The sequence below is a fragment of the Megascapheus bottae genome, chromosome 36 (assembly GCF_031878675.1).
Source record: "Megascapheus bottae isolate mThoBot1 chromosome 36, mThoBot2.hap1, whole genome shotgun sequence".
In the NCBI taxonomy this organism is placed as follows: Eukaryota; Metazoa; Chordata; class Mammalia; order Rodentia; family Geomyidae; genus Megascapheus; species Megascapheus bottae.
Window position 1 is genome coordinate 4,751,065 of NC_143544.1, and position 22,320 is coordinate 4,773,384.

Sequence of the window (22,320 nt, forward strand, 5' to 3'; positions counted from 1 at the left end):
AATTGGAGATCAGAGTTTCATGGACGTTCCTGCCTGGCTTTGAACCGCGATCCTCAGATTTCAGCCTCCTGAGCAGCTAGAACTACAAGCATGAGCCCTAGTGCCTGGCTCATCTATTTTATTTCTATTCTGAGTATTAGTATCCCTTTGTGTTTAGAGTGGGTTATCTATATGCCTCAAGCTGAGCTGCTACTGAACTAACTACACCAATACGGTACCTGAAGGGTGTCATATCTGAACTTTCTCAGCATCTCTATAACCATATATCCAAACACCCAAGACCAAAGATACAATCAATTCACATTAAGAGATGGCAGGGTAAGTCCATTAAATCACTAGATTTCCTTTTGGTTTCCATAAAGAAGTTACTTCCTAGAACTGGGAGTAGAGTGGTAGAGTGCTTGCTTAGCATGCACAAAGACCCGAGTTCGATTCCTTGGTACCACATATGGAGAAAAAGCCAGAAGGGGTAGAGTGGTAGCCTTGAGCTGAAGAGCTGCCACCTCTCTTAGGACATGTGGTACATATGGCCTCCATTTAAAATTAAAGTGAAAAATAAAGTGAGAAATATATAACATAGCTGATGATATACACGAAGTTTCATTTTAACAATGTCCATTTCAAGATCCAGGACAGGACTCCTTATGAAGGGTATAAATATCCACTCGTGGCTTTTGGGATTATATGCAAGCTTCAGTGTAGAATGCATTCTTCTCTGGGAAAACTTCCTTTCCCAACATATTCTCACCAAGGCCTGAGGGTTCAAAGCATCATACACACACAGACTGGCTACAGGTACCCAAGTGCAGAGCCCTGGCAAGAACAAAGCATCTGAGGACTTTCTGAAGTAGCATTAGCTTTCTAAAATAAGCCTTTTTGCTAATGCAGCCATTAAGAAATCAGAAATTTATAATAATATTTATTAAGAAAAAAAGGAAACATTAGCAATTAAAGTCATAGCTGCACAGAAACATGAACACAAAGGCTAGAAGAGAAAGGCAAATTTCCATTGTCCTTGGACTGGTGGGATGAGGTACTCCCCACATGCTTTCCAGTTCCTAATGCTACCTCTCATGGAGCAGTGCCAGCTGCTGCTTCCACACAGAATATTAACTGCTCTGGTGGTCCGCCCCACACTAGCAACCTGGCTTACCCCATCTAGGCATCTTCAACACCATTTGCTACACTTGGGAGGGGCAGCTTGAAAAAGCACACCCAGGGCCGGGAGTTTGGCCTAGTGGTTAAAGTGCTTGCCTAGCATGCATGAAGACCCGAGTTCGACTCCTCGGCACCACATACAGAAAAAAAGCCGGAAGTGGTGCTGAGGCTCAAGAGGTAGAGCTCTAGCCTTGAGAAAGTCCAAGGACGGTGCTCAGGCCCTGAGCTCAAGCCCAGGACTGGCAATCAATCAATCAATCAATAAATAAATAAATAAATAAATAAATAAATAAATGAAAGAAAGAAAGAAAGAAAGAAAGGTTTTCAAGGTGTGCTTCCCTTAAAAAAAAAAAAAAAAGCACACCCTCCCAGGAAAGCCTTCTCACACATAATCCAGAGTTGTTCGGGCTGCGGCACTGTATTACATTCCTGCTACCCAAGTATTTTCTAGAAATGAGAAGATCATCTGTAGCAGTGGTTGACATTTTACCCTATCCTGAAACATAGATGTTATTAGACCTAACAATGTTTCCAAAAAGTCTGTAAGAATCACTGGTTTAGCTGGGAGCACGGTGGCTCATGCCTGTAATCCTAGCTTCTCAGGAGGCTGAGATCTGAGGATCCAGGTTCAAAGCAAACCCAGGCACAAAAGGACCTGAGACTCTTATCTCCAATTAACCTCTAGCAAATGGGAAGTGGGGTAGGCTCAAGGGTAGGGCAGTAGCTTTGAGCTGAAGAGCTCAGGGACAGTGCCTAGGCCCAGGGGTAGAGTGGTAGCCGTGAGCTAAAGAGTTTAGGGACAGCACCCAGGCCAAGTTCAAGTCCTATGACCGCCCCCCGCCCCCCCAAAAATCACTGGTTTTTCAAAACTTGCAGCTTTTGCATATAAATGACTAGAGATGCAGTACAAGTCACAGTGTAAGCTGTTCTTTAAAAGGTGATGGTAAGCTGGGCATCCCTGGTTCATGCCTGTAATCCTAGCTACTCAGGAGGCTGAGATCTGAGCCTTCTGATTCAAAGCCAGCCCAGCCACTCAAGTCTACAAGACTCTTATCTCCAATTAGTCACCAGACAACCAGAAGTGGTGCCGTGGCTCAGGTTGTAGCTGAAGAGCTCAGGGACAATGTCAAGGCCCAGAGTTCAAGCCCCACGATTGACCCAAAAAAGGTAATGGTAATATAACTAGTGAAATCCACTAAGCTCATAGTTGGTGCTAGAGTCAGTGCTGCGCTGATGGAGCTCGACGTTTAGGGATCCACACCAGGTCACCGCTCAAGGGCCTGGACAACACTCCTGCTGTTACGTTCAATGCTCGTGCATCACCACCATCATTAACAGCACCAGCACAAGGAGCAACAGAAACCCAGTGACAGCCAATACACACACTACATGGCCACGTTCAGATTTACAATTTTCAGTGGTGTCCCAAAATCTTCAAAAGAATGCTAAGAAGATGACTCTGCCTCAGCTGCCTGCTGCCAACACCAGTGTTTACCTAATGTACAAAAGGGAAGACACCGAACAGGAAAGAAAATGACAGGCAGAAAATAGAAAGAGAACCAAATTTCCCCAAGAAAAATCCTTTTTCCCAAAGTGAAGAAACCAAAAAGGTCTGAAAATGAAAGCTGTTTCCTTACTCGGGCTAAGAGGAGTGCCTAGAAAGAACTGGTACTTTCGCTGCCAACTCACTAAGAGTTTCTCTGGGCACCAAGCTCTATGCAGTGAAAAACCAAAGCCAAGCTGCCCCAAATGCTCTCAGGAAAGCCCAGCCAGACGGTATCACCATACCTGAGCCAGCTCCTTCACACGCTTCTCCAGGGGTACCGGCAGGCCTTCGGGGAGGGAAGAGGGCTGCCTGAATTCCTGTTCCAGCCCCACCCCAAGGGAGTCGCTTCCATCATCCACATCCTGGAAAGGACTTCCTTCTGGGGACTCACTGAGCAGATGCTCTAAGTCCAGATCAGTCAGTGAGTCCATGGCAGTGGCAGCCTGGAGCAAATCGTTATCAGAAGTGGAGCCAAAGAGCGAGAACAAGGGGTCAGAGGCACTCTCCAATTCCCGAAGACCATGAGCTTCTGACAAAGACACAGCTACAGGCTTATGCTCCTCCTCCCTCTTTTTCTGAGCTTCCTTCTCCTTCTGAAATTTCTTCAGCATCTCTTTAACACTTAACGCCCCAGAATACTTCTTCTTCTTCTTCTCCTTACTGGCATTGAGGGCTGTGAAGCTGCAAACAAGAGGAAAATGGTTACTCTGCTACAGGGCCCTCCACGAGCTACTCAAAAGGCCTTCACCCCTGCTCCCAGGGCAGTCTCCAGGAGAGCCTGAGTCAGTCCACCCTGTTATCTCTCCTCCCTCCTCTTGGCATATGGAGCTCGTTCTTGCTGGACCAAAGCTTGAGAGTGAATATAGGTTAGCAATATACTGTCATATAGCTAAATATCCGATGAGTTTTTAAGAACTGCCAGGCTGAAATAAAAGGTTGCAAAAAAGGGAAAGGGCGAGCAAAGTGTTTCAAGGAGAAAGCAGGAGCAGCAGAGAACAGCAGCAACTTGAGGCAGCTAGGGGGAGACGGAGTGAAGGAGGCATGACCACAGAAGACAAGGACAGACAGTAGAGACGGAGGAAGAACTGGGCCAGAGAGGCCCCCAAGAGAGCAAGGAACACCGGCAATCACAGTGACAGGAATAGCTGCCAACACTGACAGGGGAACAGAGATGACAGCGGCTGCCTATGCCCATCAGGGCCCTGTGGGAGGTGAGAGCGAGGATGAGGGTCCGGCCCTGCTGACGCTTCTGAAGCTGGGGGGGAGGGCGAGTCAGCTCCTGGGTGTCCTGCCCTCACGGGTCAGACTTAATCCTACCAAAAGCTGCTGCCTCTCACCCGGCTTTGGAAAACTTGGACTTTTTCGATTTCTTCTCCTTGTCATAAGTGTCATCTTTTTTCTTCTTCTTTATCTTCTCACCACCTTCCTTCAACTTCCGCTTCTGAGAATTAAAGACAAGGCACAGTTACGTGGCTCCCTGAGTCAGGGAGCAAGTGCACTATACGAACTGGCCTTGCCCCGCCCAGGGCACCGCCTGACACTTGGCTCACATCCATGAACAAAAAGGCTCTTGGAGCACTGCCTAGATCACACACCCATAGCATTCCCACCAATATGTCTTCCTGGAAACACCCAGGGATGGAGACCACGGCGGCCATTCTCAGCTTGGAACCTTGCTCTTTTGGATGGGCTGGATGAGGGCTCTACAGCTCATTTTAAACTACTGGCAGTGTTAGGCAGATCCTTAAGTAGATTCAACCGAGAGCTGGCTGCTTCTCAGTGGGTCACAGCTCTCAAGTCTGCAGAGGAGAGCCAAAGTAAGACCCATGCCTTCATGGCTCTCCTCCCCAGTCTGAGACCACCTGAAGATACAACCCTGCTGCAATGCTGGGGTGTCCCATGATATGGACACACTGAGGGCTGATTAGCATCCCATGTTGTGTCACTTTGGCACAGTTCTGCTTTTCCACTAGCTTCTTGAGCCATTCCAAGAAATGACATAGTCTCAAGAGTTACCTACCGACCTCAGAGGGTCACACCAAAAGGAGCATTTCTGAAATCCAAGAGCAAGCATGGTCTAACCTTTGGGGATTTTTTCTTCTTTTCTTTAATAAAGTCATCCTCCGATTCTGATGCTTGTCTGAACTGCAGGGTTCCGGAGTTAATATAAAATCCTCCATACTTCGTAGTCAAAGAAGCAGGAACAAGCTCATCATACTGAAGGGTGAAAACAAAACCATCAGTCCCAGTTCTGATTCTATGGTCCAAAAACACCAAGTATCGCATCAAGAGATGAGACTGCTGGGTGCCTGTAATTCTAGCTATTCAGGAGGCTGAGATCTAAAGATTGCAGTTCAAAGCCAACCAAGGCAGTAAAGTCTGTGAGACTCTTATCTTCAATAACATACTCAGAAAAAGCAGGAAATGGCACTGTGGCTCAAGTAATAGAAGATCAGCCTTGAGCATAAAGAGGCTTGGACAGCACCAAGGACTAAGTTCAAGCCCCAGGCCTGCCAGACAACAAAGAAAAAAGAAGCCAGACATGGTTGCTCATGCCTATCTACCTAGCAACTTAAGAGGCTGAGATCTGAGGATTGAGGTTCAAAGCCAGCCTGGGCACTAAAGACCACTAAAGACCATGAAACTCATCTCCAATTAGCCACTAGAAAAACTGGAAGTGGCACTGTGTCTCAAGGGGTAGGGCGGTAGCCTTGAGCTGAAGAGCTCAGGGACAGCACCCAGGCTCAGAGTCTAAGCCCCACGACCACCAAAAAAAAAAAAAGACACACTGCCCTGCCCGCCCCACCCTCCTCCCACCACACCCCAGCCACTGTCCGTGGGAACCAGGTGTAGTAGTTCTGATTGTGAACCTTCATTAAGTACTCACCGCTTCAGAGTTATCAATGAAGGAATCTGATTCATCATAACCATACCCCATATCAATCAAGTCCTGTATTCTGTCTTTTCTACGTTTCTTTCCACCCTGAAATTTGAAAGGAGTCAGTTGCTTTTTGATAAGTACATAGAATTAAATGTTGGACTGAGTGAACTACATCAGCTAGAGATTAAATGCTGTAAAACACCGCAGTCACACAGTTACATATATACCCCAGGCCTCCTTCCCTAAATATCTCTGAAAATAGGGCAGATTTGTATTTGTATAAAATGACACCAAAATGAATTGCTCGGTTTGCTTTGTACCAAAACACTTCCTTGGCCAGGAGTTTGGCTGAGTGGTTGCCTAGCATGCACAAGACCCCAGGTTCGATTCTCCTGTACCACATACATGGAAAAAGGCCAGAAGTGGTGCTATGGCTCAAGTGGTAGAGTGTTAGCCTTGAGAAAACCCAAGGACAGTGCTCAGGCCCTGAGTCCAAGCCCAGGACTAACAAAACAAAACAACAACAACAACAAAAAAAACACTTCCTTTAAGGCTGGGTGCAGGCTTGCTCATTTGCCGCTGCCACGCAAAGACTTTTGCATCGTCATCTATTAAACAACTTGCATGCTCTTTCCTCTGAGCACTACCATTCTTGCCAAACCACAGCTGATTACATGGTAATCCACCAGAGGCATATGTAAATGTCTGGAGACTTCTCCCACCTAATGAGGTTGTGTTGTTGCCCAAGGGAAAAATCTTACATATTTTTCTTCAAATTTCCGTGCCAGAGCTTCCACTTTGTGCCTTTCCTTTTCTTCATCATTGAAAGGATCTGAGAGATCTTTTTTCTGTAAAAAGAGAATTCCACAAAAATTAAGTCACAAAATGTTACCATAGGGTCCGGGAGTTTGGCCTAATGGTAGAGTGTTTGTCTAGCATGCACAAAAACCTGGGTTCGATTCCTGGGTACCACACACCTAGAAAAAGCCAGAAATGATGCTGTTGGCTCAAGTGGTAGAGCTCTAGTCTCGAGAAAGCCCAAGGACAGCACTCAGGCCTTGAGGTCAAGCACAGCGACTGACAAAAAAAAAAAGGATTTCAAAAAAAGTTACTACAGTCCTAGACCAGGCATGATGGCTCAAAGCCTGTAATTGCAGCAACTCAAGAGGTGGAGATCAGGACAACTGAGGTTTAGTGCTGTGTCCAGAAAAAGTCAGTGAGATTCCCCCACCCCATTCCCCACCTATCTTAGCAAATAAAACTAGTAACAATGGTATGTAACTGAGGAGGGAGGCAGAGGAAAAAAGATACAACAAGATCCTAACTCTAAAAAAATAGCTAAAAGCTAAAAGCAAAAATAAAAAGGGGGGTGGAAGAGGTACCCAAGAGCATAGCCTAGTGGTAGAGTGCTTGCCTAGCATGCACAAAGCCCTAGGTTCAATTCCTGAGTACCACATACAAAGAAAAAGTCAGAAGTGGCACTGTGGCTCAAGTAGCAGAGTGCTAGCCTTTAGCAAAATGTGTCCAAGGACAGTGCCCAAGGCCCTGAGTTCAAGCCCCAGGACTGCCAAAAAAAATGGCCAGGAGTTTGGCCTAGTAGTAGAGTGCTTGTCTAACATGCATGAAGACCTGATTTCGATTCCTCAGGACTACATACATAGAAAAAGCTGGAAATGGTAGAGCTTTAGCCTTGAGAAAACCCAAGGACAGGGCTTAGGCCCTGAGTTCAAGCCCTGGGACTAGCAAAAAAAAAAAAGAGGGGGGGGACATAGATCAAGACATGGAGCATAGCAAACATAAGGCTTGGGGGTCACTCCCCAGCACAACCCACAGTAGGAAGCTCCATAGTCTTGTTCACAGAATGCTCACTGATGACGTGGCCCTGTCTGTAATAAAAACTATTTTTCAGGAAAGATAAAATATAAATTTATCTTAATTGTTTAAAAGTAAAATTCTGCAGTTGGAGCTTGGCTTAGCAGTAGAGTGCTTGCCTAGTATTCATGAAGCCCTAGGTTCAAGTCCTTGGTTGCCACATACACAGAAAATGTCAGAAGTGGTACTGTGGCTCAAGTAGTAGAGCACTAGCCATGAGAAAGCTCAAGAACAGTGCCCAGGCCCTTAGTTCAAGCCCTGGGACTGGCAAAAAAAAAAAAAGTATGAACTTCAACAAAACTTGGTCAAATACTTACAGTGGGCCATCACAGCACTAGACACTATGGCCCTTCAGAGAAAGTAAAATATAGGGTACTCATTGTCTACAGAACTGTGTTCTATGTTAGTTTCCCCCTTGTAACTCAGTGATCTCATGTACTTGAGAACATTTGAAGAAGGGGTCCATAGCCTGATTTCTAACATGGTTAGTGGCTCTGAGGCAAAGAATCCACTGAGAAATGCTCTCTGCTTTCCTGTTTAGATAAGTGTTCTGAATTGCAATGCTCAAAGTCAAACCCAGATTCAAAGGATTCTTATCTTTGGGCCTTCAAGGGCCCACTCTCCCCCATCCCCGCCCCCATGTCCTCTAATCTCAATACTTACAAGTATTTTCATGAAGTCTCCCAAAGCTTGTTATTATTATATAATTGTATTATTTATTGCTCATCAAGTAAATTTCCCAGAGTTAGACTTTAAGCCTCTTGCACAAAGAATCTTAATGTAAGACTCTGTGTATGTGTGCGCTAGTACTAGAGCTTGAACTCAGGGTGCCTGGGTGCTTGCTTTCTTTCACTGAGGCTGGTGTTCTACTACTTAAGCGAAGGCTCTCGTTGCAGTTTTTTGGTGGTTAATTGGAGAAGAGTCTCATGAACTTTTCTACCCCAGCTGGCTTTAAACCAGAATCCTTAGATCTTTTAGATCTTAGATCTCTTATAGGCATGAGCCATCTGTACCTGGCAGTAAGAGACTTATATAAGACTAATAAAAGTGTATCTCATGAGCTATGTGTAAGATTTCAGAGTACACCAAACAAACCCTATAACATAGCACTCCTGGCCAGGCATAATCCACGACCTGGGGAGGCTGAGAAAGAAGAACTGGGAAGTATAGGCCAGCCTGTATTACATAGCAAGACTTCAAGAAGAAGGCCAGTCTTGGCAAAAACAAGACCCTATTTAAAAATAAAAGAAAAAAGGGGCCGGAAGTTTGGCCTAGTGGTAGAGTGCTTGCCTAGCATGCACAAAGACCCAGGTTCAATTCCTCAGTACCACATACATAAAAAAAAAAAAAAAAACAGCCGGAAGTGGTGCTGAGACTCAAGTGGTAGAGCTCTAGCCTTGAGAAAGTCCAAGGACAGGGTTCATGCCCTGAATTCAGGCCCCAGGACTGGCAAAAATAAATAAATAAATAAAAATTTTAAAAAATAAAGAAAAAAGGGATATAAGCACAGTTCAAATGGTAGAACAGACCTGCAAATTCAAGGCCCCGAGTTTAAACCCCAGTATCACACACACACACACACACACACACACACTCCTCTTTTATTCTATCCTCCTATCACTACCATTGGAAATCCACCATCTTTGAAATAAAGCCAGGTACAGTGGCTCTCTGCTACCCCTAGCTACTCAGAAGGCTGCAATCAGGAAGATTGTTTGAGGCCAACCCAGGCAAAAAAGTAAATAAATAAAAATTCTAAAAAATCATGAGACCTCATTCACTACAGGAAAAAGTAGGTGCAGTAGTGTGCACCTGACATTCCAGCTAGTTACACTAGGAAGCGTGAGTAAGATCATGGTCCAGGACAGCCCAAGCAAAAGGCAAAATGCTTCCCATCAAACCCTAGTTCCACTGCCTCTCAAAAAGCAAAACAATTAAGTGGTTATATTATCTACTTATAATAGAATACCATAGGGGCCGGGAGTTTGGCCCAGTGGTTGAGTCCTTGCCTAGCATGCATGAAGACCCGGGTTCGATTCCTCGGTACCACATACATAGAAAAAAGCTGGAAGTGGTGCTGAGGCTCAAGTGGTAGAGCTCTAGCCTTGAGAAAGTCCAAGGACAGTGCTCAGGCCCTGAGCTCAAGACCAGGACTGGCAAAAAAAAAGAAAATATGAACTCCTTAGTGTTTTGAAAAACAAATCTACCAGGAAAACAAGGACATCATTTAGGAAACTAAACTGAATTATAGGGAATTATAGGAGAGAAAAAAAAGTGAATTATGGGGGGAAAAAAGGGAGGGGGGAGTATTGCTGGGAATATAGATTAATGGTTGAGTGCTTGCCTAGCATGCATGAAATATTGGATTCCATTCCTAAGTACTACATAAACAGAAAAAGCCAGAAGTGATGCTGTGGCTTAAGTGGTAGGGCACTATTCTTAAGAAAGCCCAAGGACAGTGCCTAAGCCCTGAGTTCAAACTCCAGAACAGGCCAAAAAAAAAAGAGCCAGGCGCTGGTGGCTCATGCCTGTAATCCTAGCTACTCAGGAGGCTGATATCTAAGGATCACAGTACAAAACCATGCAGGGCACAAAATCTGTGAGACTTAGCCCAGCGTGGTGGCTCACACCTGTAATTCTAGCTACTCAGGAGGCTGAGATCTGAAGATTGCAGTTCAAAGCCAGCCTGGGCACTAAAAAAACCTAAAGAACACGAGACTCTTTTTTTTTTTTTTTTGCCAGTCCTGGGCTTGAGCTCAGGGCCTGAGCACTGGCCTTGGACTTTCTCAAGGCTAGAGCTCTACCACTTGAGCCTCAGCACCACTTCTGGCTTTTTTCTATGTATGTGGTACCGAGGAATTGAACCCGGGTCTTCATGCATGCTAGGCAAGCACTTTAACCACTAGGCCAAACTCCCGGCCCCAAGAACACGAGACTCTTATCTCCAATGAATCACTAAAACAAAACAATACAAAACTGGAAGTGGGGTTGTGGCTCCAGGAGTAGGTCGGTCTGTAGCCTTGCTCAAGAGCTCAGGGATAATGCCCAGGCCCAGAGTTCAAGCCCCATGAACAACTTAAATAAAAAAAAAAAAAAGAAGAGGCAGCTGGGAGCTGGTGGCTCATGCCTGTAATCCTAGCTACTCAGGAGGCTGAGATCTGAAGATCACAGTTCAAAGCCAGCCCGGACACAGCAGTCCGTGAGACTCTTATCTCCAATTAACCACCAGAAAACCAGAAGTGGCACTGTGCTTCAAGGGGTAGAGTGGTAGCCTAGAGCTGAAGAGCTCAGGGACAGTGCCCAAGCGATTCTAGAAAGAACGTTCTCCCTTCACATGCAGTGGCAGAACTGCTGGCCTTGTGCTTGCTGTGGATGAGGGATCTTGGGGCAGCAGGGGCCTCTCTAGCTTTACTTCTCTGTTAGGAAGAAGTGCCCATATGCACATGCTGACTCCTTCATGATAGGCCTGCAGAGGGACTGTAGACAAAGAAGAGTACCTTGTCTCCAAGTTGAAGGCCTTTCACCTTCCCACGTATATTCTTTACCAGCTCAGGGTAGAAGAACTCTGGGCAGCGCTTGTGATCTGGCTCAAAGAGGGTGAGTGTAATCCGAACAGCTGCTGCAGCTGGCTCACAGTCCTGATGCTGTTCTGCTCCGGTGATGTCCTCTTTTCGAGACTTCTTCAAAAATGCAGGATTCAGAGAACCTGGGAGAGAGGTGAACTGGACCCTGTGGGGCTCCGACATGGCTACCAAACAGTCTTAGCAGGTGTCACTGCATGGCTTCTGTTGATATCAAAAAGAAGGGCCAGGTCAAACCAAGGTGATAAAAATAAACCTTTCCTGCTCAATTATACATATTTAAGTTTCAAAAAATTTCACTGGCAGGGGGCTGGGAGTTTGGCCTAGCGGTAGAGTGCTTGCCTAGCATGCACGAAAACCTGGGTTCGATTTCTCCGTACCACATACATAGAAAAAAGCCAGAAAGGGTCCTAAGGCTCAAGTGGTAGAGCTCTAGTCTTGAGAAAACCCAAGGACAGTGCTCATGCCTTGAGCCCACGCCCAGGACTGGCCAAAAAAAAAAAATTTTTTTTCATTGTCAGGAATCCACTGCTAAATTTCAGTCACCATTCATTGCATTTTCTAAGTAATATGTGTATATATATATATATATATATATATATATATATATATATTGCCAGTACTGGGCTTGAGCTCAGGGCCTGAGTACTATCTTTGGACTTTCTCAAGGCTAGAGCTCCACCACTTGAGCCTCAGCACCACTACCGGCTTTTTTTTTATGTATGTGGCACTGAGAAATCGAACCAGGGTCTTTGTGCATGCTAGGCAAGCACTCTACCACTAGGCCAAACTCCCGGCCCTAAATTTTTCATCACTACATAAGAATCACCACAAATCTCACGATTTGTGTCACAAGCCAACAGTTGCCCAGTGAAAACCATACTCTTCCCCATTTCTCTTATGCCTGGAACTCCGGTTTCCAATAAGAACTTAGACAGGTTCTTTTCCCAGCATCAATCATTAAATAGCCTTTCATTCCCTGCCAATTTGGCATGTAGCATAATGTCTCAGTATCTAAGGTCCATTTCGGAAAGCCATCTGAAATAACTCAATCTATGACTTAAGAGACTCTTTAGCCAGTGTTGCACTGTTTTGGAAACTTTTTGGTTTGGGGTTTTTTGTTTTGTATTGTTTTTGATGCCAGAGCTTGAACTCAGGGCCTCACACTCTTGCATGGATTTTTTTACTCAAGGCTAGCATTCTACAACTTGAGCCATACTTCAAGTCCTGGCTTTTTGCTGGTTAGCCGAAAATAAGAGTCTTTCAGATTTGCCTGGGCTGGCTTCAAAGTACAAGCCTTAGATCCCAGCTCCCTGAGTAACTAGAATGATAGATGTGAACCACTGGTATCCTGTTTGAAATTTTTTAATGTTAGGATGGTGCCATGTTAAAGGTTTGTCAAATTAGGATTTTTTTTTTTAGATTGCAAAAACGTGAGTAATGCTTGTTTTCTTCAAAATATCTACAGTTTTAAGTTAAACTTTAATAAGTTAGTATTATCCTCTGTGTTCCACAGAAAAATACTCCTCTCTAAAAAACTCAGCTACTCAGGAGGCTGAGATCTGAGGACTGTGGTTCAAAGCCAGCCAAGGTACTAGACCAGGCAGTAAAGACCATGAGATTCTTATCTTCAATTAACCACTAGAAAAAACAGAAGTGGCTCTGTGGCTCAGGGGCAGGGAGGTAACACTGAGCTGAAGAGCTCAGAGACAGTGCCCAGGCCCAACCAACCAACCAACCAACCAAACAAACTTAGCTAGGACCGTGAGTGTGGCCTAGAGGTAAAGTGCTTGTCTAACATGCACAAAGCCCTGGGTTCCATTCCTTGGTAGCACATACATAGAAAAAGCCAGTAGTGCTGTGGTTCAAGTGGTAAAGTGTTAGCCTTGAGAAAGCCCATGGCCCTGAGTTCAAGCCATAGCACGGGCAAAAAACAAAAAACAAAAAAAACCTTAGCTAATTATACATTATGCAAACAAACAGAAAAGCCTCCTTTGTATTCTCAAGAACTACATTTTCTTTTTCTGGTTGGTCATGGTGCTTGTACTCAGGACCTAGACTGTCCCTGAACTGGTTTTGCTCAGGTGTAGTGTTCCATCACCTTGAGCCACCACACCACCACTTCAGATTTTCTGCTAGTTAACTCATTCCTGGGCCGGCTTCGAACTGTGATCCTCAGATCACAGCTTCCTGGGTAGGTACAATTGCAGGAGCCATCAACTCTCAGCCTATGTATGTTTTTGCTATTGTAGAGATATCTTTTTTTTTTTTTTTTTTTTTTTGCCAGTCCTGGGCTTGAGCTCAGGGCCTGAGCACTGTCCTTGGACTTTCTCAAGGCTAGAGCTCTGCCACTTGAGCCTCAGCACCACTTCTGGCTTTTTTCTATGTATGTGGTACTGAGGAATTGAACCCGGGTCCTCATGCATGCTAGGCAAGCACTCTACCACTAGGCCAAACTCCCAGCCCGAGATATCTTTTTTTTTAACCACTGGAGTTTCCAACTGGTTATTGATGAAACAGGAAAAAAATGAGCTCATTTCTGCTGAATGCTAATTTTGTAATTAATCCTGTTACTTTTTTTTTGGTTGATTGTGGGACTTGAACTCTAGACCTGAGCACTGTTCCTGAGCTCTTCAGCTCAAGGCAACCATCCTACCCCTTGATGTACAGTGCTACTTATTTTCTGGTGGTTAATTGGAGATAAGAGTCTCACTGACTGCTTTGTCCAGGCTGGCTTTGAACTGTGATCCTCAGATCTCAGCCTCCTGAATAGCTAGAATTACAAGTGGGAACCATGGTGCCTGGCTTATTCCCTCCCCTCTCCCCCCTCCCAAACTATAGTCCTATCATTCACAGTCCTTCCTCTTCTGAAAAATCATCGATTGGCTACAATCTCCAAGGCATCTTCTTGTCAACTTCCTAACTTTAATGAGAATGCCTCTAACTAGGTGAAGAGCAATGCTACCATTCATGTTTTGATTTTCTCTTCTTTTTAATCCAAACCATTACAATATGATTAATTTCCTCAAAAACTGGGAAATTCTAAATTAGGGACATGTGTGGGATCTTATTAAACAAATTCCCACACTCTTACATGTTTTAGTCGATGAGTCTGTCTTTTAAACATATACATACGCTCCGTGACAGTCCCTGCAACTAATTTACAGAACTTTAGAGAAGCTGTTCCCCAAAGCGAAAAAAACAAGAACAAACCTACACAAAAAAATAACAAGACTGCAGCAGAACCACCAGAGCCTCCGCCGCCAGTCCAACGCCTCGGGGGTGCGGGTAGAGGGCTTGTGGACCTCCCAGCCGTCCAGGCCGGAGGGGACTCCAGGAAAAATCTGGTTCTGTGCTGAGACCGTGGCCTTGGACTCCTCGGAGTCCCTACCTGGGAATGGGACCCTCGGCAGAACGCTGGCTTCTACCTGGGTCTTCCAAAGTTTGGGCGCCCGCCACACCGGCTCGCTCCTTTGCTCGCTGGTGGAGAAGAGGGCAGACGTCCGTGCCCTGGCTGTCACAACTTCTTTCAAAGTGTCAAAACTACCTTGAGACCAACCCAGGAGCTCAGCCCGACCCCGACACGCACCTTTGTCCCCAGCACCGGCGCGGACTGCAGACATCTCCCCGCGGCGGTCTTCATTGCCGGCCGGACTCACAGGGACCCCCGGGGTTGCCGTGCGGTTAGCGGTCGGCTGCCCAGCCCTGCCTGCGGGCGGGCGGGCGGCCCATGGCGGGGGTCCCCGCCCCGGGGTTGGGGGAGCTCGTCGGCCGCGCCCGCCGAGAGGAAGCGGAGAAATGCCAACTCCACGTCCGAGAAGCGACACGGGCGGGCGCCGAGGGGGGCGGCCACCGAGCGCCCCCGGCAGGGCTGGCGGCGCCGATCTGAGGCTCGGACGCTGCTCTGGGAGAGAGCCGGCCGTCGAGGAAGGTGCTTCTCAAAAGCCAGCGGCGGGAGCGGCCGGCGAGGCGTCTCGGATGCCGAGCGCGGACTTCGGGGTACCGGGGCCTCCCGGGCTGCGGCCGAGCGGAACCCACCGGCGGGCGCGGGACGTCGAGCTCGGGTGGAAGCTGGTCTCCAGGCTGCGCCGAGATCCGTCAGGACAGCTCCCGAAGACAGCGACGGGGCCGGCGGGTGCTCGGGGCTCGGGAACGGCCCGGGGCCCGCGCCCGACTAACGGCTGTAACGGAAGCGCCGAGGGCGCGGGGGAGGGGGGCGCTGAGTGCCGCGATCAGGGGCCCCGCGGGCCGCGAGGCTGGCTCCTTCCCGCGTTCGGCCGACCCGCACCGTCGCCGCCGCCTCCGCCACCTCAAACCGCGGACGCTTCGTTGTCAAGAACCGGAGAGAGGGGGACACAGCCGGGAGTCTCGGGGCTCCGGCGCGCGGAGACCAAGGCGCCCGAGTCATGTGCCGCCGTACCAGCCAATCAGCTGCGGAGGGCGCGGTGACGTCAGGGCGGCGGCGTGGCCGCTGACAGCCGGCCCCCGTCACGTGGTCAGGTCTACTCCAATGGGCGGCGCGGGGCGACTTGTAGTTCCCGGCTGCCCGTGCGGCGGCGGTGGTTGGGTGGTAAGATGGCGGCTGTGAGTCTGCGGCTCGGCGACTTGGTGTGGTGAGTTCCCGGCGGCCCGGGCCAAGCGAAATGCGCCGAGAAGCTGCCCTTTTGGGCGCAGGGTTCGCGGCCAGCCCCGGAGCTGCCTTTCCGCACGCTCCTGGCGGCGGAGAACGGGGAAGACGAGGTGCCGGCGTTGCGGACGACACTGGGCGGAAGGGGCAGTCGGTCCCCGGGGGACTGAGGCCGAGGGTGGCCGCCAAGGTCCGGACTGGGCGCCCCGAAGCCGTCCCGGGACCCGGATGCCGGTGCCTACCGCAGAAGGAGTCTCCGCGTGCCGGCGCGGCTCCCGGGGGCGCGGGGCTCCGGGGGAGTCTGTGCTGGGGCTTCCCGGGAAGCTAGCGAGCCGGGGGGACTCGCGAGGCCATCCCACCGGGGCAGGCCCCTCGGGTTCCCCGGGAACCGACCCGCGCGGGCCGCTGCGCCGGCGGTGTCCATGGCCGACTGCCGGCGCTGACCCTGGAAGACACGGAGATGTCTGTGTGTGTGTGTGTGTCGGGCGGGGGGGACGTCTCTTAGGATCGATGGCCTGGCGGTGGCCAGTGCCGCTTGGGGCGCCTCTGGTGATCTGCTCCCGCGTCCCCGACAGTCGGCCCAAACCCAGACTGACCATCGTCGCTTCCCCGGAGCTGCGTACTTGGTTGCCCGATCGGCTTCCATTTAGTATTTTGACCAAGCTGCGCCGGTCTCCTGGTGAATTAAACTAGACTTGGTTTAGAGGAAGTCTGTGTTTACAGATACAACTGTCCGTCCCGCCCCTCCCCCGACCCCCGCCCCACCCGATCACTTGGGAGGCTCCGGACAAGTGACCCTCGTGCATCTGAAGAAAGCACGGTCCCTCCCGCACTTACTTAATGCAATGTTTGCATTCCACGTCGGAGGGTCCTGGACCCATCTGTGGGAGCCGGGATCTGAACTCTCCAGGTTTGCCAGTTTGTTGTTGCTGTTGTTGTTGTTGTTGTTGTTCTGGCACTTAGCGTCCGAAGAGATTCAGGAGCATAAGTTGTTTGTTGAGTGGCTTGAAGGAGATGGAGTGGCTTTTCCAGGGCAAGTTCTGACTCTTTGTGTTTTTCTCTAGGGGGAAACTCGGCCGGTATCCTCCGTGGCCAGGAAAGGTGAGTTGGCTCCTTACTTAAAAGAAAAAAAAAAAAAGTATATGAAGTTGAGTTTGAAAGGGTGGGAAATGGGATTTGTCTAGTCAACAGCGTTGAATGAAATTGGATCCATTGAGACAATACTCAGATTTTCTTTGCCGTAGTTTCAAGGTATCTTACAGAACATAACGTGACAGAAGACAGATCCTTTCCTCTGCAGTAGTTGATTATTACTTTTAATTGGAGGTGGTTTAGGAAATTTGCTGTTGTATTTAACACCAGAAATATGTTCAAATTTGAATTTAGTTTTGTGCTTAAATCTAACAAAAGGAGAAGAAAATAAATTTTCCAGGAAGAGAGACATCTAAATGTAGGTTAGTGAAAAGCCAAAGTATTTTTGTCCTGACTAAGTTTAAATCTTCTTCCCCTGTTACCATATGTGCTGCATCTAGTACATCTTTGCATTGGAGTCGGCATTCCATATTTGCACGAGGTGATCCATCGTAGCTTTCCAAATGTTCTGCTTGTATATTCTTGCCAAGGATACAGGAAATGGCTTTAGACTTTGCAATATGGTGTTTTCTGTACCTCAGTTTCCTTTCCTTGCACTATTTTCCTGTCTCAACTCTTCCTGCACCAGAAGTATTTTGGAAAGTACCCTCTCCGTTTCTTCAGTGATGACAGGTCAGGTGGAGAATGATGTTGAACTTAGTCTTACCTGCTGGCAGTGACAGGAATATTGTATCTGTTTAAAGCTAGTTAGCTGTAGGGAACTGCTATAGGGTACGTACATTTCCACCCAACTGAGTAGAAAATGCCAGAATTAAGTACTAGGCTCTCGTTTCTTTTTATACATACTTCTTTACTTTTTTTTTTAATCTTTCTCTTCCTTTGCCCCAGTTTATTACTATAGGAAAATACTTTCCTAGTGTGCTGCTCTGTTGCCATCAACTCCCCCTTTTTTTTCCTTTCCTGTTTTCTTCTCCAGATTGTTAATCCACCCAAGGACTTGAAGAAACCACGTGGAAAGAAATGTTTCTTTGTGAAGTTTTTTGGAACAGAAGACCAGTGAGTAGTATTCACTTGAATCCACAAGTAGAATTCACAAGAATTCACCTTGCCCATGCGTGTATCCCTGAGTCTGAGAAGCGGTGAGAATATCCTGAGGATGCTTAGGTCAGGCTTCTTGTAACTGTGTAGGTATGCCTTCATAGCTAAATTGAAGCATCTCAAAGCAGTTGTCCTAGTGCTAATAACAGTGCCAGCCGGATAAGAACTTAAGTTCATCACCTGCTATGCGTGGCCATCACTTTGAGATAACTTTTCACATCTGTCTTTTCTCAACTGACCCATTTTATTAAAGCTATGATGATACATTCTCTTTTAATGGCAGTGTATCCTTATGGTTTGTTCATGAAGATATATATAGCAAAAACTCACATTGTTATCTATCTTAATTCTGTTCTTGGTGAATTAAGGTGACTTGCTGTGGCATTGTAATAGTAAGCTTTATTATTCGCTGTGTGTCAGTGCTGAGGAATTCAGAATCATCAATGGAGCTTGTTTAACCCAGCATAAGTAAGACTATAGAAGAAAACACATCAAGGGACTGAATTTCTGGAAATATCTTCAGCTTTTTCATCACTATATCAGGCTGATTACCTAGGTCTAGCATGATTTCTTTATGTTGTTACATTTCTGTTTCTTTTTTCTTTTTTCCAGTCTGGGGCTTGCACTCTGGGCTGAGCACTGTCCTTGGGCTTTCTTTAAGGCTAACACTCTACTACAGCACAACTTCCAACTTTTTCTGTGTATGTGGTACTGAGGAATCGAACCCAAGGCTTCATGAATGCTAGGAAAGCACTCTACCACTAGGCTATGCTCCCAGGCCCAATGTTTATGATTCTTATAGGACCATGTAACTTTAAATTGGGGGGAGGGGGAATGTGACTTTTCTGCTAAACCTGATACCAGTGGTTAATATCTAGAAAAGAGTATAATAGTACAAGACTGGAAATGGCACTGTGGCTCCAAGTGGTAGAGCACTAGCCTTGAGCTAAAGGCCTCAGGGACAGTGCCCAGGCCCAGAGTTCAAGCACCACACAACCAATGCACACCCCCCCCCCCAAAAAAAAGTACAGGACTGGGAACATGGGTCAAATGGTAAAATTCCTGCAAGCATGAGGCTCTTAAGTTCAAGCTCTATCACTGTCAAAAAAAAAAAGTCAATATAAAGCCAGGCACTGGTGGCTCCTGTAATTTCAGGAGGCTGAGATCTGAGGATCTCAGAAAAGTCTGTGAGACTTTTATCTCTAATTAACCACTAGAAAACAGGAAGCAGTATTATGTCTCAGGTGGTAGAGCGCTAGCCTTGAGCTGAAGAGCTTAGGGACAGTGCCCAAGCCCAGAGTTCAAGCCTCATGACAAAAGAAAAGGAAAGAAAGATATCAATATAGTATTCCAGATGAAAATCCTTTATAAGCAGTATACTTGACTCTTTCAGGACTTTATCCATACTCTTCCAAGTTTCAGTTTGCATGATATATTGGTCTTCACAGTACCAATAATTCTCTATCACAATGAGCCAGGTATTCAGACTTCTGGCAGTAGTCTGTAAAGGGGGTCACTGCTCCTCAGGGGTGAGAGCAGTGCCTCTAGAAGAGGGAATGCTCTTTTAATATCATGGACATGTCCTGATGATATGCACATGTGTTGCTTGTGTCTCCCATTTGTGGTGCTGGCAATGAAGGAATACATAATAAAGTGAATGTTGAATCCCTGCTCACAGGTTCAAGTAACAAGACTTCAGCAGTTTCAGTGGGAGCGTGTGTGTGTGTGTGTGTGTGTGTGTAGTGAGCAGTGCATTCATGAAGCATGTGTGTGAGAGGGAAAGATCAGCAGAAATAAGTCCAAGAGCCCCGTCCAAGGAGGCTGGTGGAAGAAACAAGGTAGCACTCCAGCTCTGGAGATAGAATCAAATCCAGACAGGCAGTCCAGGCAGTGGGGATGTTGTTAGCTGGTGTCTGAGAAAGGGAAAGGCTCCCTTGTGGGGTAACTGTGCTTGGGAAGAGCTAAGGCAGTGTGACTGGGTCAGCTTAATGGGTTAAGTGAAAAATTAGACATGTTTGAAACAAGATTGGGCCCTTAGCCAGGTTCCAGGGAGCCTGAAAGCCATTGTCTGATAGTTGGTTTTAAGTACTGAAAGGCTACATGAGTACGTGATCCTGTGTTTAATACGAACTGGGAATAGAACACACAAGTGGAGTTGAATGAACTTGAGTGCTCCGCCACTCAAAACAGGTGCAGCCCATTGAACAGCTTGTGCACATCGAACACAACATGAAACCCTGTTAGCCTTGGTATAACAATGGTAGGATTATTTTGTGTGTGTGTTAATTGAGCCACAAATTTACTTCCAGCTTTTTGTTGGTTAATTGGAGGTAAGAGTCTCACAGACTTTCCTTTCTAGGCCGGCTTTAAACTATGATCCTCAGATCTCAGCCTCCTGAGTAACTAGGATTACAACTGTGAGGCATCAGCTCCCCTGTAGTGGAGGCTTTGTATGTATCTGTAGGCACGTGGATATGGGCCAGCTGCTATGAATGTCAACATGCCTTTTAGTCTTCATGAAGTTGGACATATTGTTAAAGGCAAGGGGTATATATGCTAATTCAGTGTGGTGTATGTAGTTAACATCATGAGGCCCTGAGTTCAATTCCCAGCATAGGGAGGTAGGGAAGTTCAGTCACTGTGGGACCAACTCCGAGTTTATAGGTAGGTATCTGAGTTAGAGATGAGGATCACAGCATTTCTCTAAAGGTGGCATGCAAATTAGTGCTCAGTGGTTAGGTAGATTTTTTTTTTTTTTTTTTTTTTGCCTGTCATGAGGCTTGAACTCAGGGCCTAAGTAAGCACTGTCCTTGGACTTTTCTCAGGGCCAGAGCTCTACCACTTTTTTCTATGTATGTGGTACCGAGGAATCGAACCTGGGTCTTTGTGCATGCTAGGCAAGCACTGTACCACTAGGCCAAACTCCTGGCCAAGGCAGATTTTATTTAGTATTTTTTTCATCTTAGAAGGGGAGATCTCCAGATTGGTTGGTGGCAGCAGATTACTTTGAGGAAAGACTTCTGGATTTGGTACTAGCTTTACATTGCTAGATCTAGCTGCTCTGTGGTCTGGGCAAACTCTCTGTCCGTTTTAAGTATCTGACCTCCCCACTTCCTCTCAATTATACAGAACTAAGCAGCATTATTCACATCCCAGCAAACATCAGGTCATTGTATATTTTTGTTTTAAGAAGAAAAGTAAGAAGCAGATGCCTGTAAATGAGGAAAATGTGAAAGAAAGTAGGTATGTGCTAGGGAGATTCTGAAGGATATTATTTGAGGTTTGGACAGAAACCATATATTACTATACTCTTGTGAAAAACTGTTCTGTACCTTGCTGTAACTCCACTGTGTGCAGTTCAGTTCCTCCTTTCATGAGGATCAGGTAAAGCTAGTTAGGATCCAGAGGGGGCTAGAGGTAGAGCTCACTTTTTTGTTTGTTTGTTTTTTTTAGCCAAGCCAGGCATAGTGACTCGCACCTGTAATCCCAGTTACTCAGGAGGCTGAGATCTGAGGATCGCGGTTCAATACCAGCCCAGGCACAGCAGTCCGAGAGAGACTTACCTCTAGTTAACTACCAAAAACCAGAAGTGTCACTGTGTGGCTCAAGGGGTTGGGCTGTAGCCTTGATCTGAAGAGCTCAGGGACAGCATCCAGGCCCAGAGTTCAAGTCTCATGACCAACAAAAGCAGAGCAGAAGACTAAGGAGACAAAAGAATTAGGGGTCTAATGTGGAAAACAAAGGCTGTTGAAAGGAATGTAAGAATTATAGCCTTTAGTAAATCTGAGGCCCTGAAACTAGAATGTTGTTGTGTGTCCATTCAAAAAGAAACAGTTGCTTTGGAGGTAGTTGATACAGTGATACAGTGTGGTTTTGGACATGACTGATGGACAGAGCTATGGTAGAACTTTTAAGGTTTGATGTTGAGTTGGGGGCAATTATGATCCTGGCCTGGGGGGTTAGGGTCTGTTCCTGTATTCCGAGGAAGAAGGGAGTCCATCAGAATCATTCAGTTTTTAAATTGATTCACTGCTTATGGGAAATGGATATGTAGTTAGTTATTATTGTCTTCTATTAGCAAGGACCTTTATTAGACAGTGAAAAGGGAATTCCTACTATAAGATACACAGTGATCCTGATTGTTTAGAAATTGGACTACAACCAGACATGAAGTGCCTGATTCCTGTAAGAGACAGCATGGGCAGGGTAGTGCAGGGCAGTACAGTGCAATGCAATAGTGGCGGCTTCCCGTCAGAGGAGATGGAATGCAGCTTTCAGCCTGCTGGTGGCAGTGGTTCACTGAATAGAGGGTTGAATCACTTAGTCTGCAGGTACTCCATAGCCACCAGAAACCAAGTAAGTCAAGAGCACTGGGGGCAGCCATAGGTAGCTTGCAGTCATCCCATCAGCTCCTCACTACAGCCCTTTCAGGAAGTGGACGGAGTCACTGTGCTGGTTCTCTTTT

The 22,320-nt window shown here is 46.8% G+C and overlaps 2 protein-coding genes across 5 annotated transcripts in view; one reads left to right on the forward strand and one right to left on the reverse strand.

Moving 5' to 3' along the window:
• Ubn1 (ubinuclein 1) overlaps positions 1 to 15,402 on the reverse strand; it is a 28,834-nt gene extending 13,432 nt beyond the window's left edge. The window contains exons 1-7 of the mRNA XM_090324580.1: positions 14,628 to 15,402; positions 10,955 to 11,242; positions 6,347 to 6,433; positions 5,592 to 5,687; positions 4,787 to 4,921; positions 4,042 to 4,145; positions 2,947 to 3,385 (exon numbers count right to left, since the gene is read on the reverse strand). Coding sequence (XP_090180706.1) covers positions 2,947 to 3,385; positions 4,042 to 4,145; positions 4,787 to 4,921; positions 5,592 to 5,687; positions 6,347 to 6,433; positions 10,955 to 11,203 — 1,110 coding nt within the window. The 5' untranslated portion in view covers positions 11,204 to 11,242; positions 14,628 to 15,402. The remainder of the gene's footprint in view (positions 1 to 2,946; positions 3,386 to 4,041; positions 4,146 to 4,786; positions 4,922 to 5,591; positions 5,688 to 6,346; positions 6,434 to 10,954; positions 11,243 to 14,627) is intronic.
• Positions 15,403 to 15,552: 150 nt separating this feature from the next.
• Glyr1 (glyoxylate reductase 1 homolog) overlaps positions 15,553 to 22,320 on the forward strand; it is a 35,016-nt gene continuing 28,248 nt past the window's right edge. For 2 of the 4 annotated variants that reach the window (XM_090324948.1, XM_090324949.1), the window contains exons 1-3: positions 15,553 to 15,651; positions 16,730 to 16,766; positions 17,734 to 17,813. In XM_090324948.1, coding sequence (XP_090181074.1) covers positions 15,614 to 15,651; positions 16,730 to 16,766; positions 17,734 to 17,813 — 155 coding nt within the window. In that variant the 5' untranslated portion in view covers positions 15,553 to 15,613. The remainder of the gene's footprint in view (positions 15,652 to 16,729; positions 16,767 to 17,733; positions 17,814 to 22,320) is intronic. The other 2 variants (XM_090324946.1, XM_090324947.1) reach the window with 1 other exon arrangement.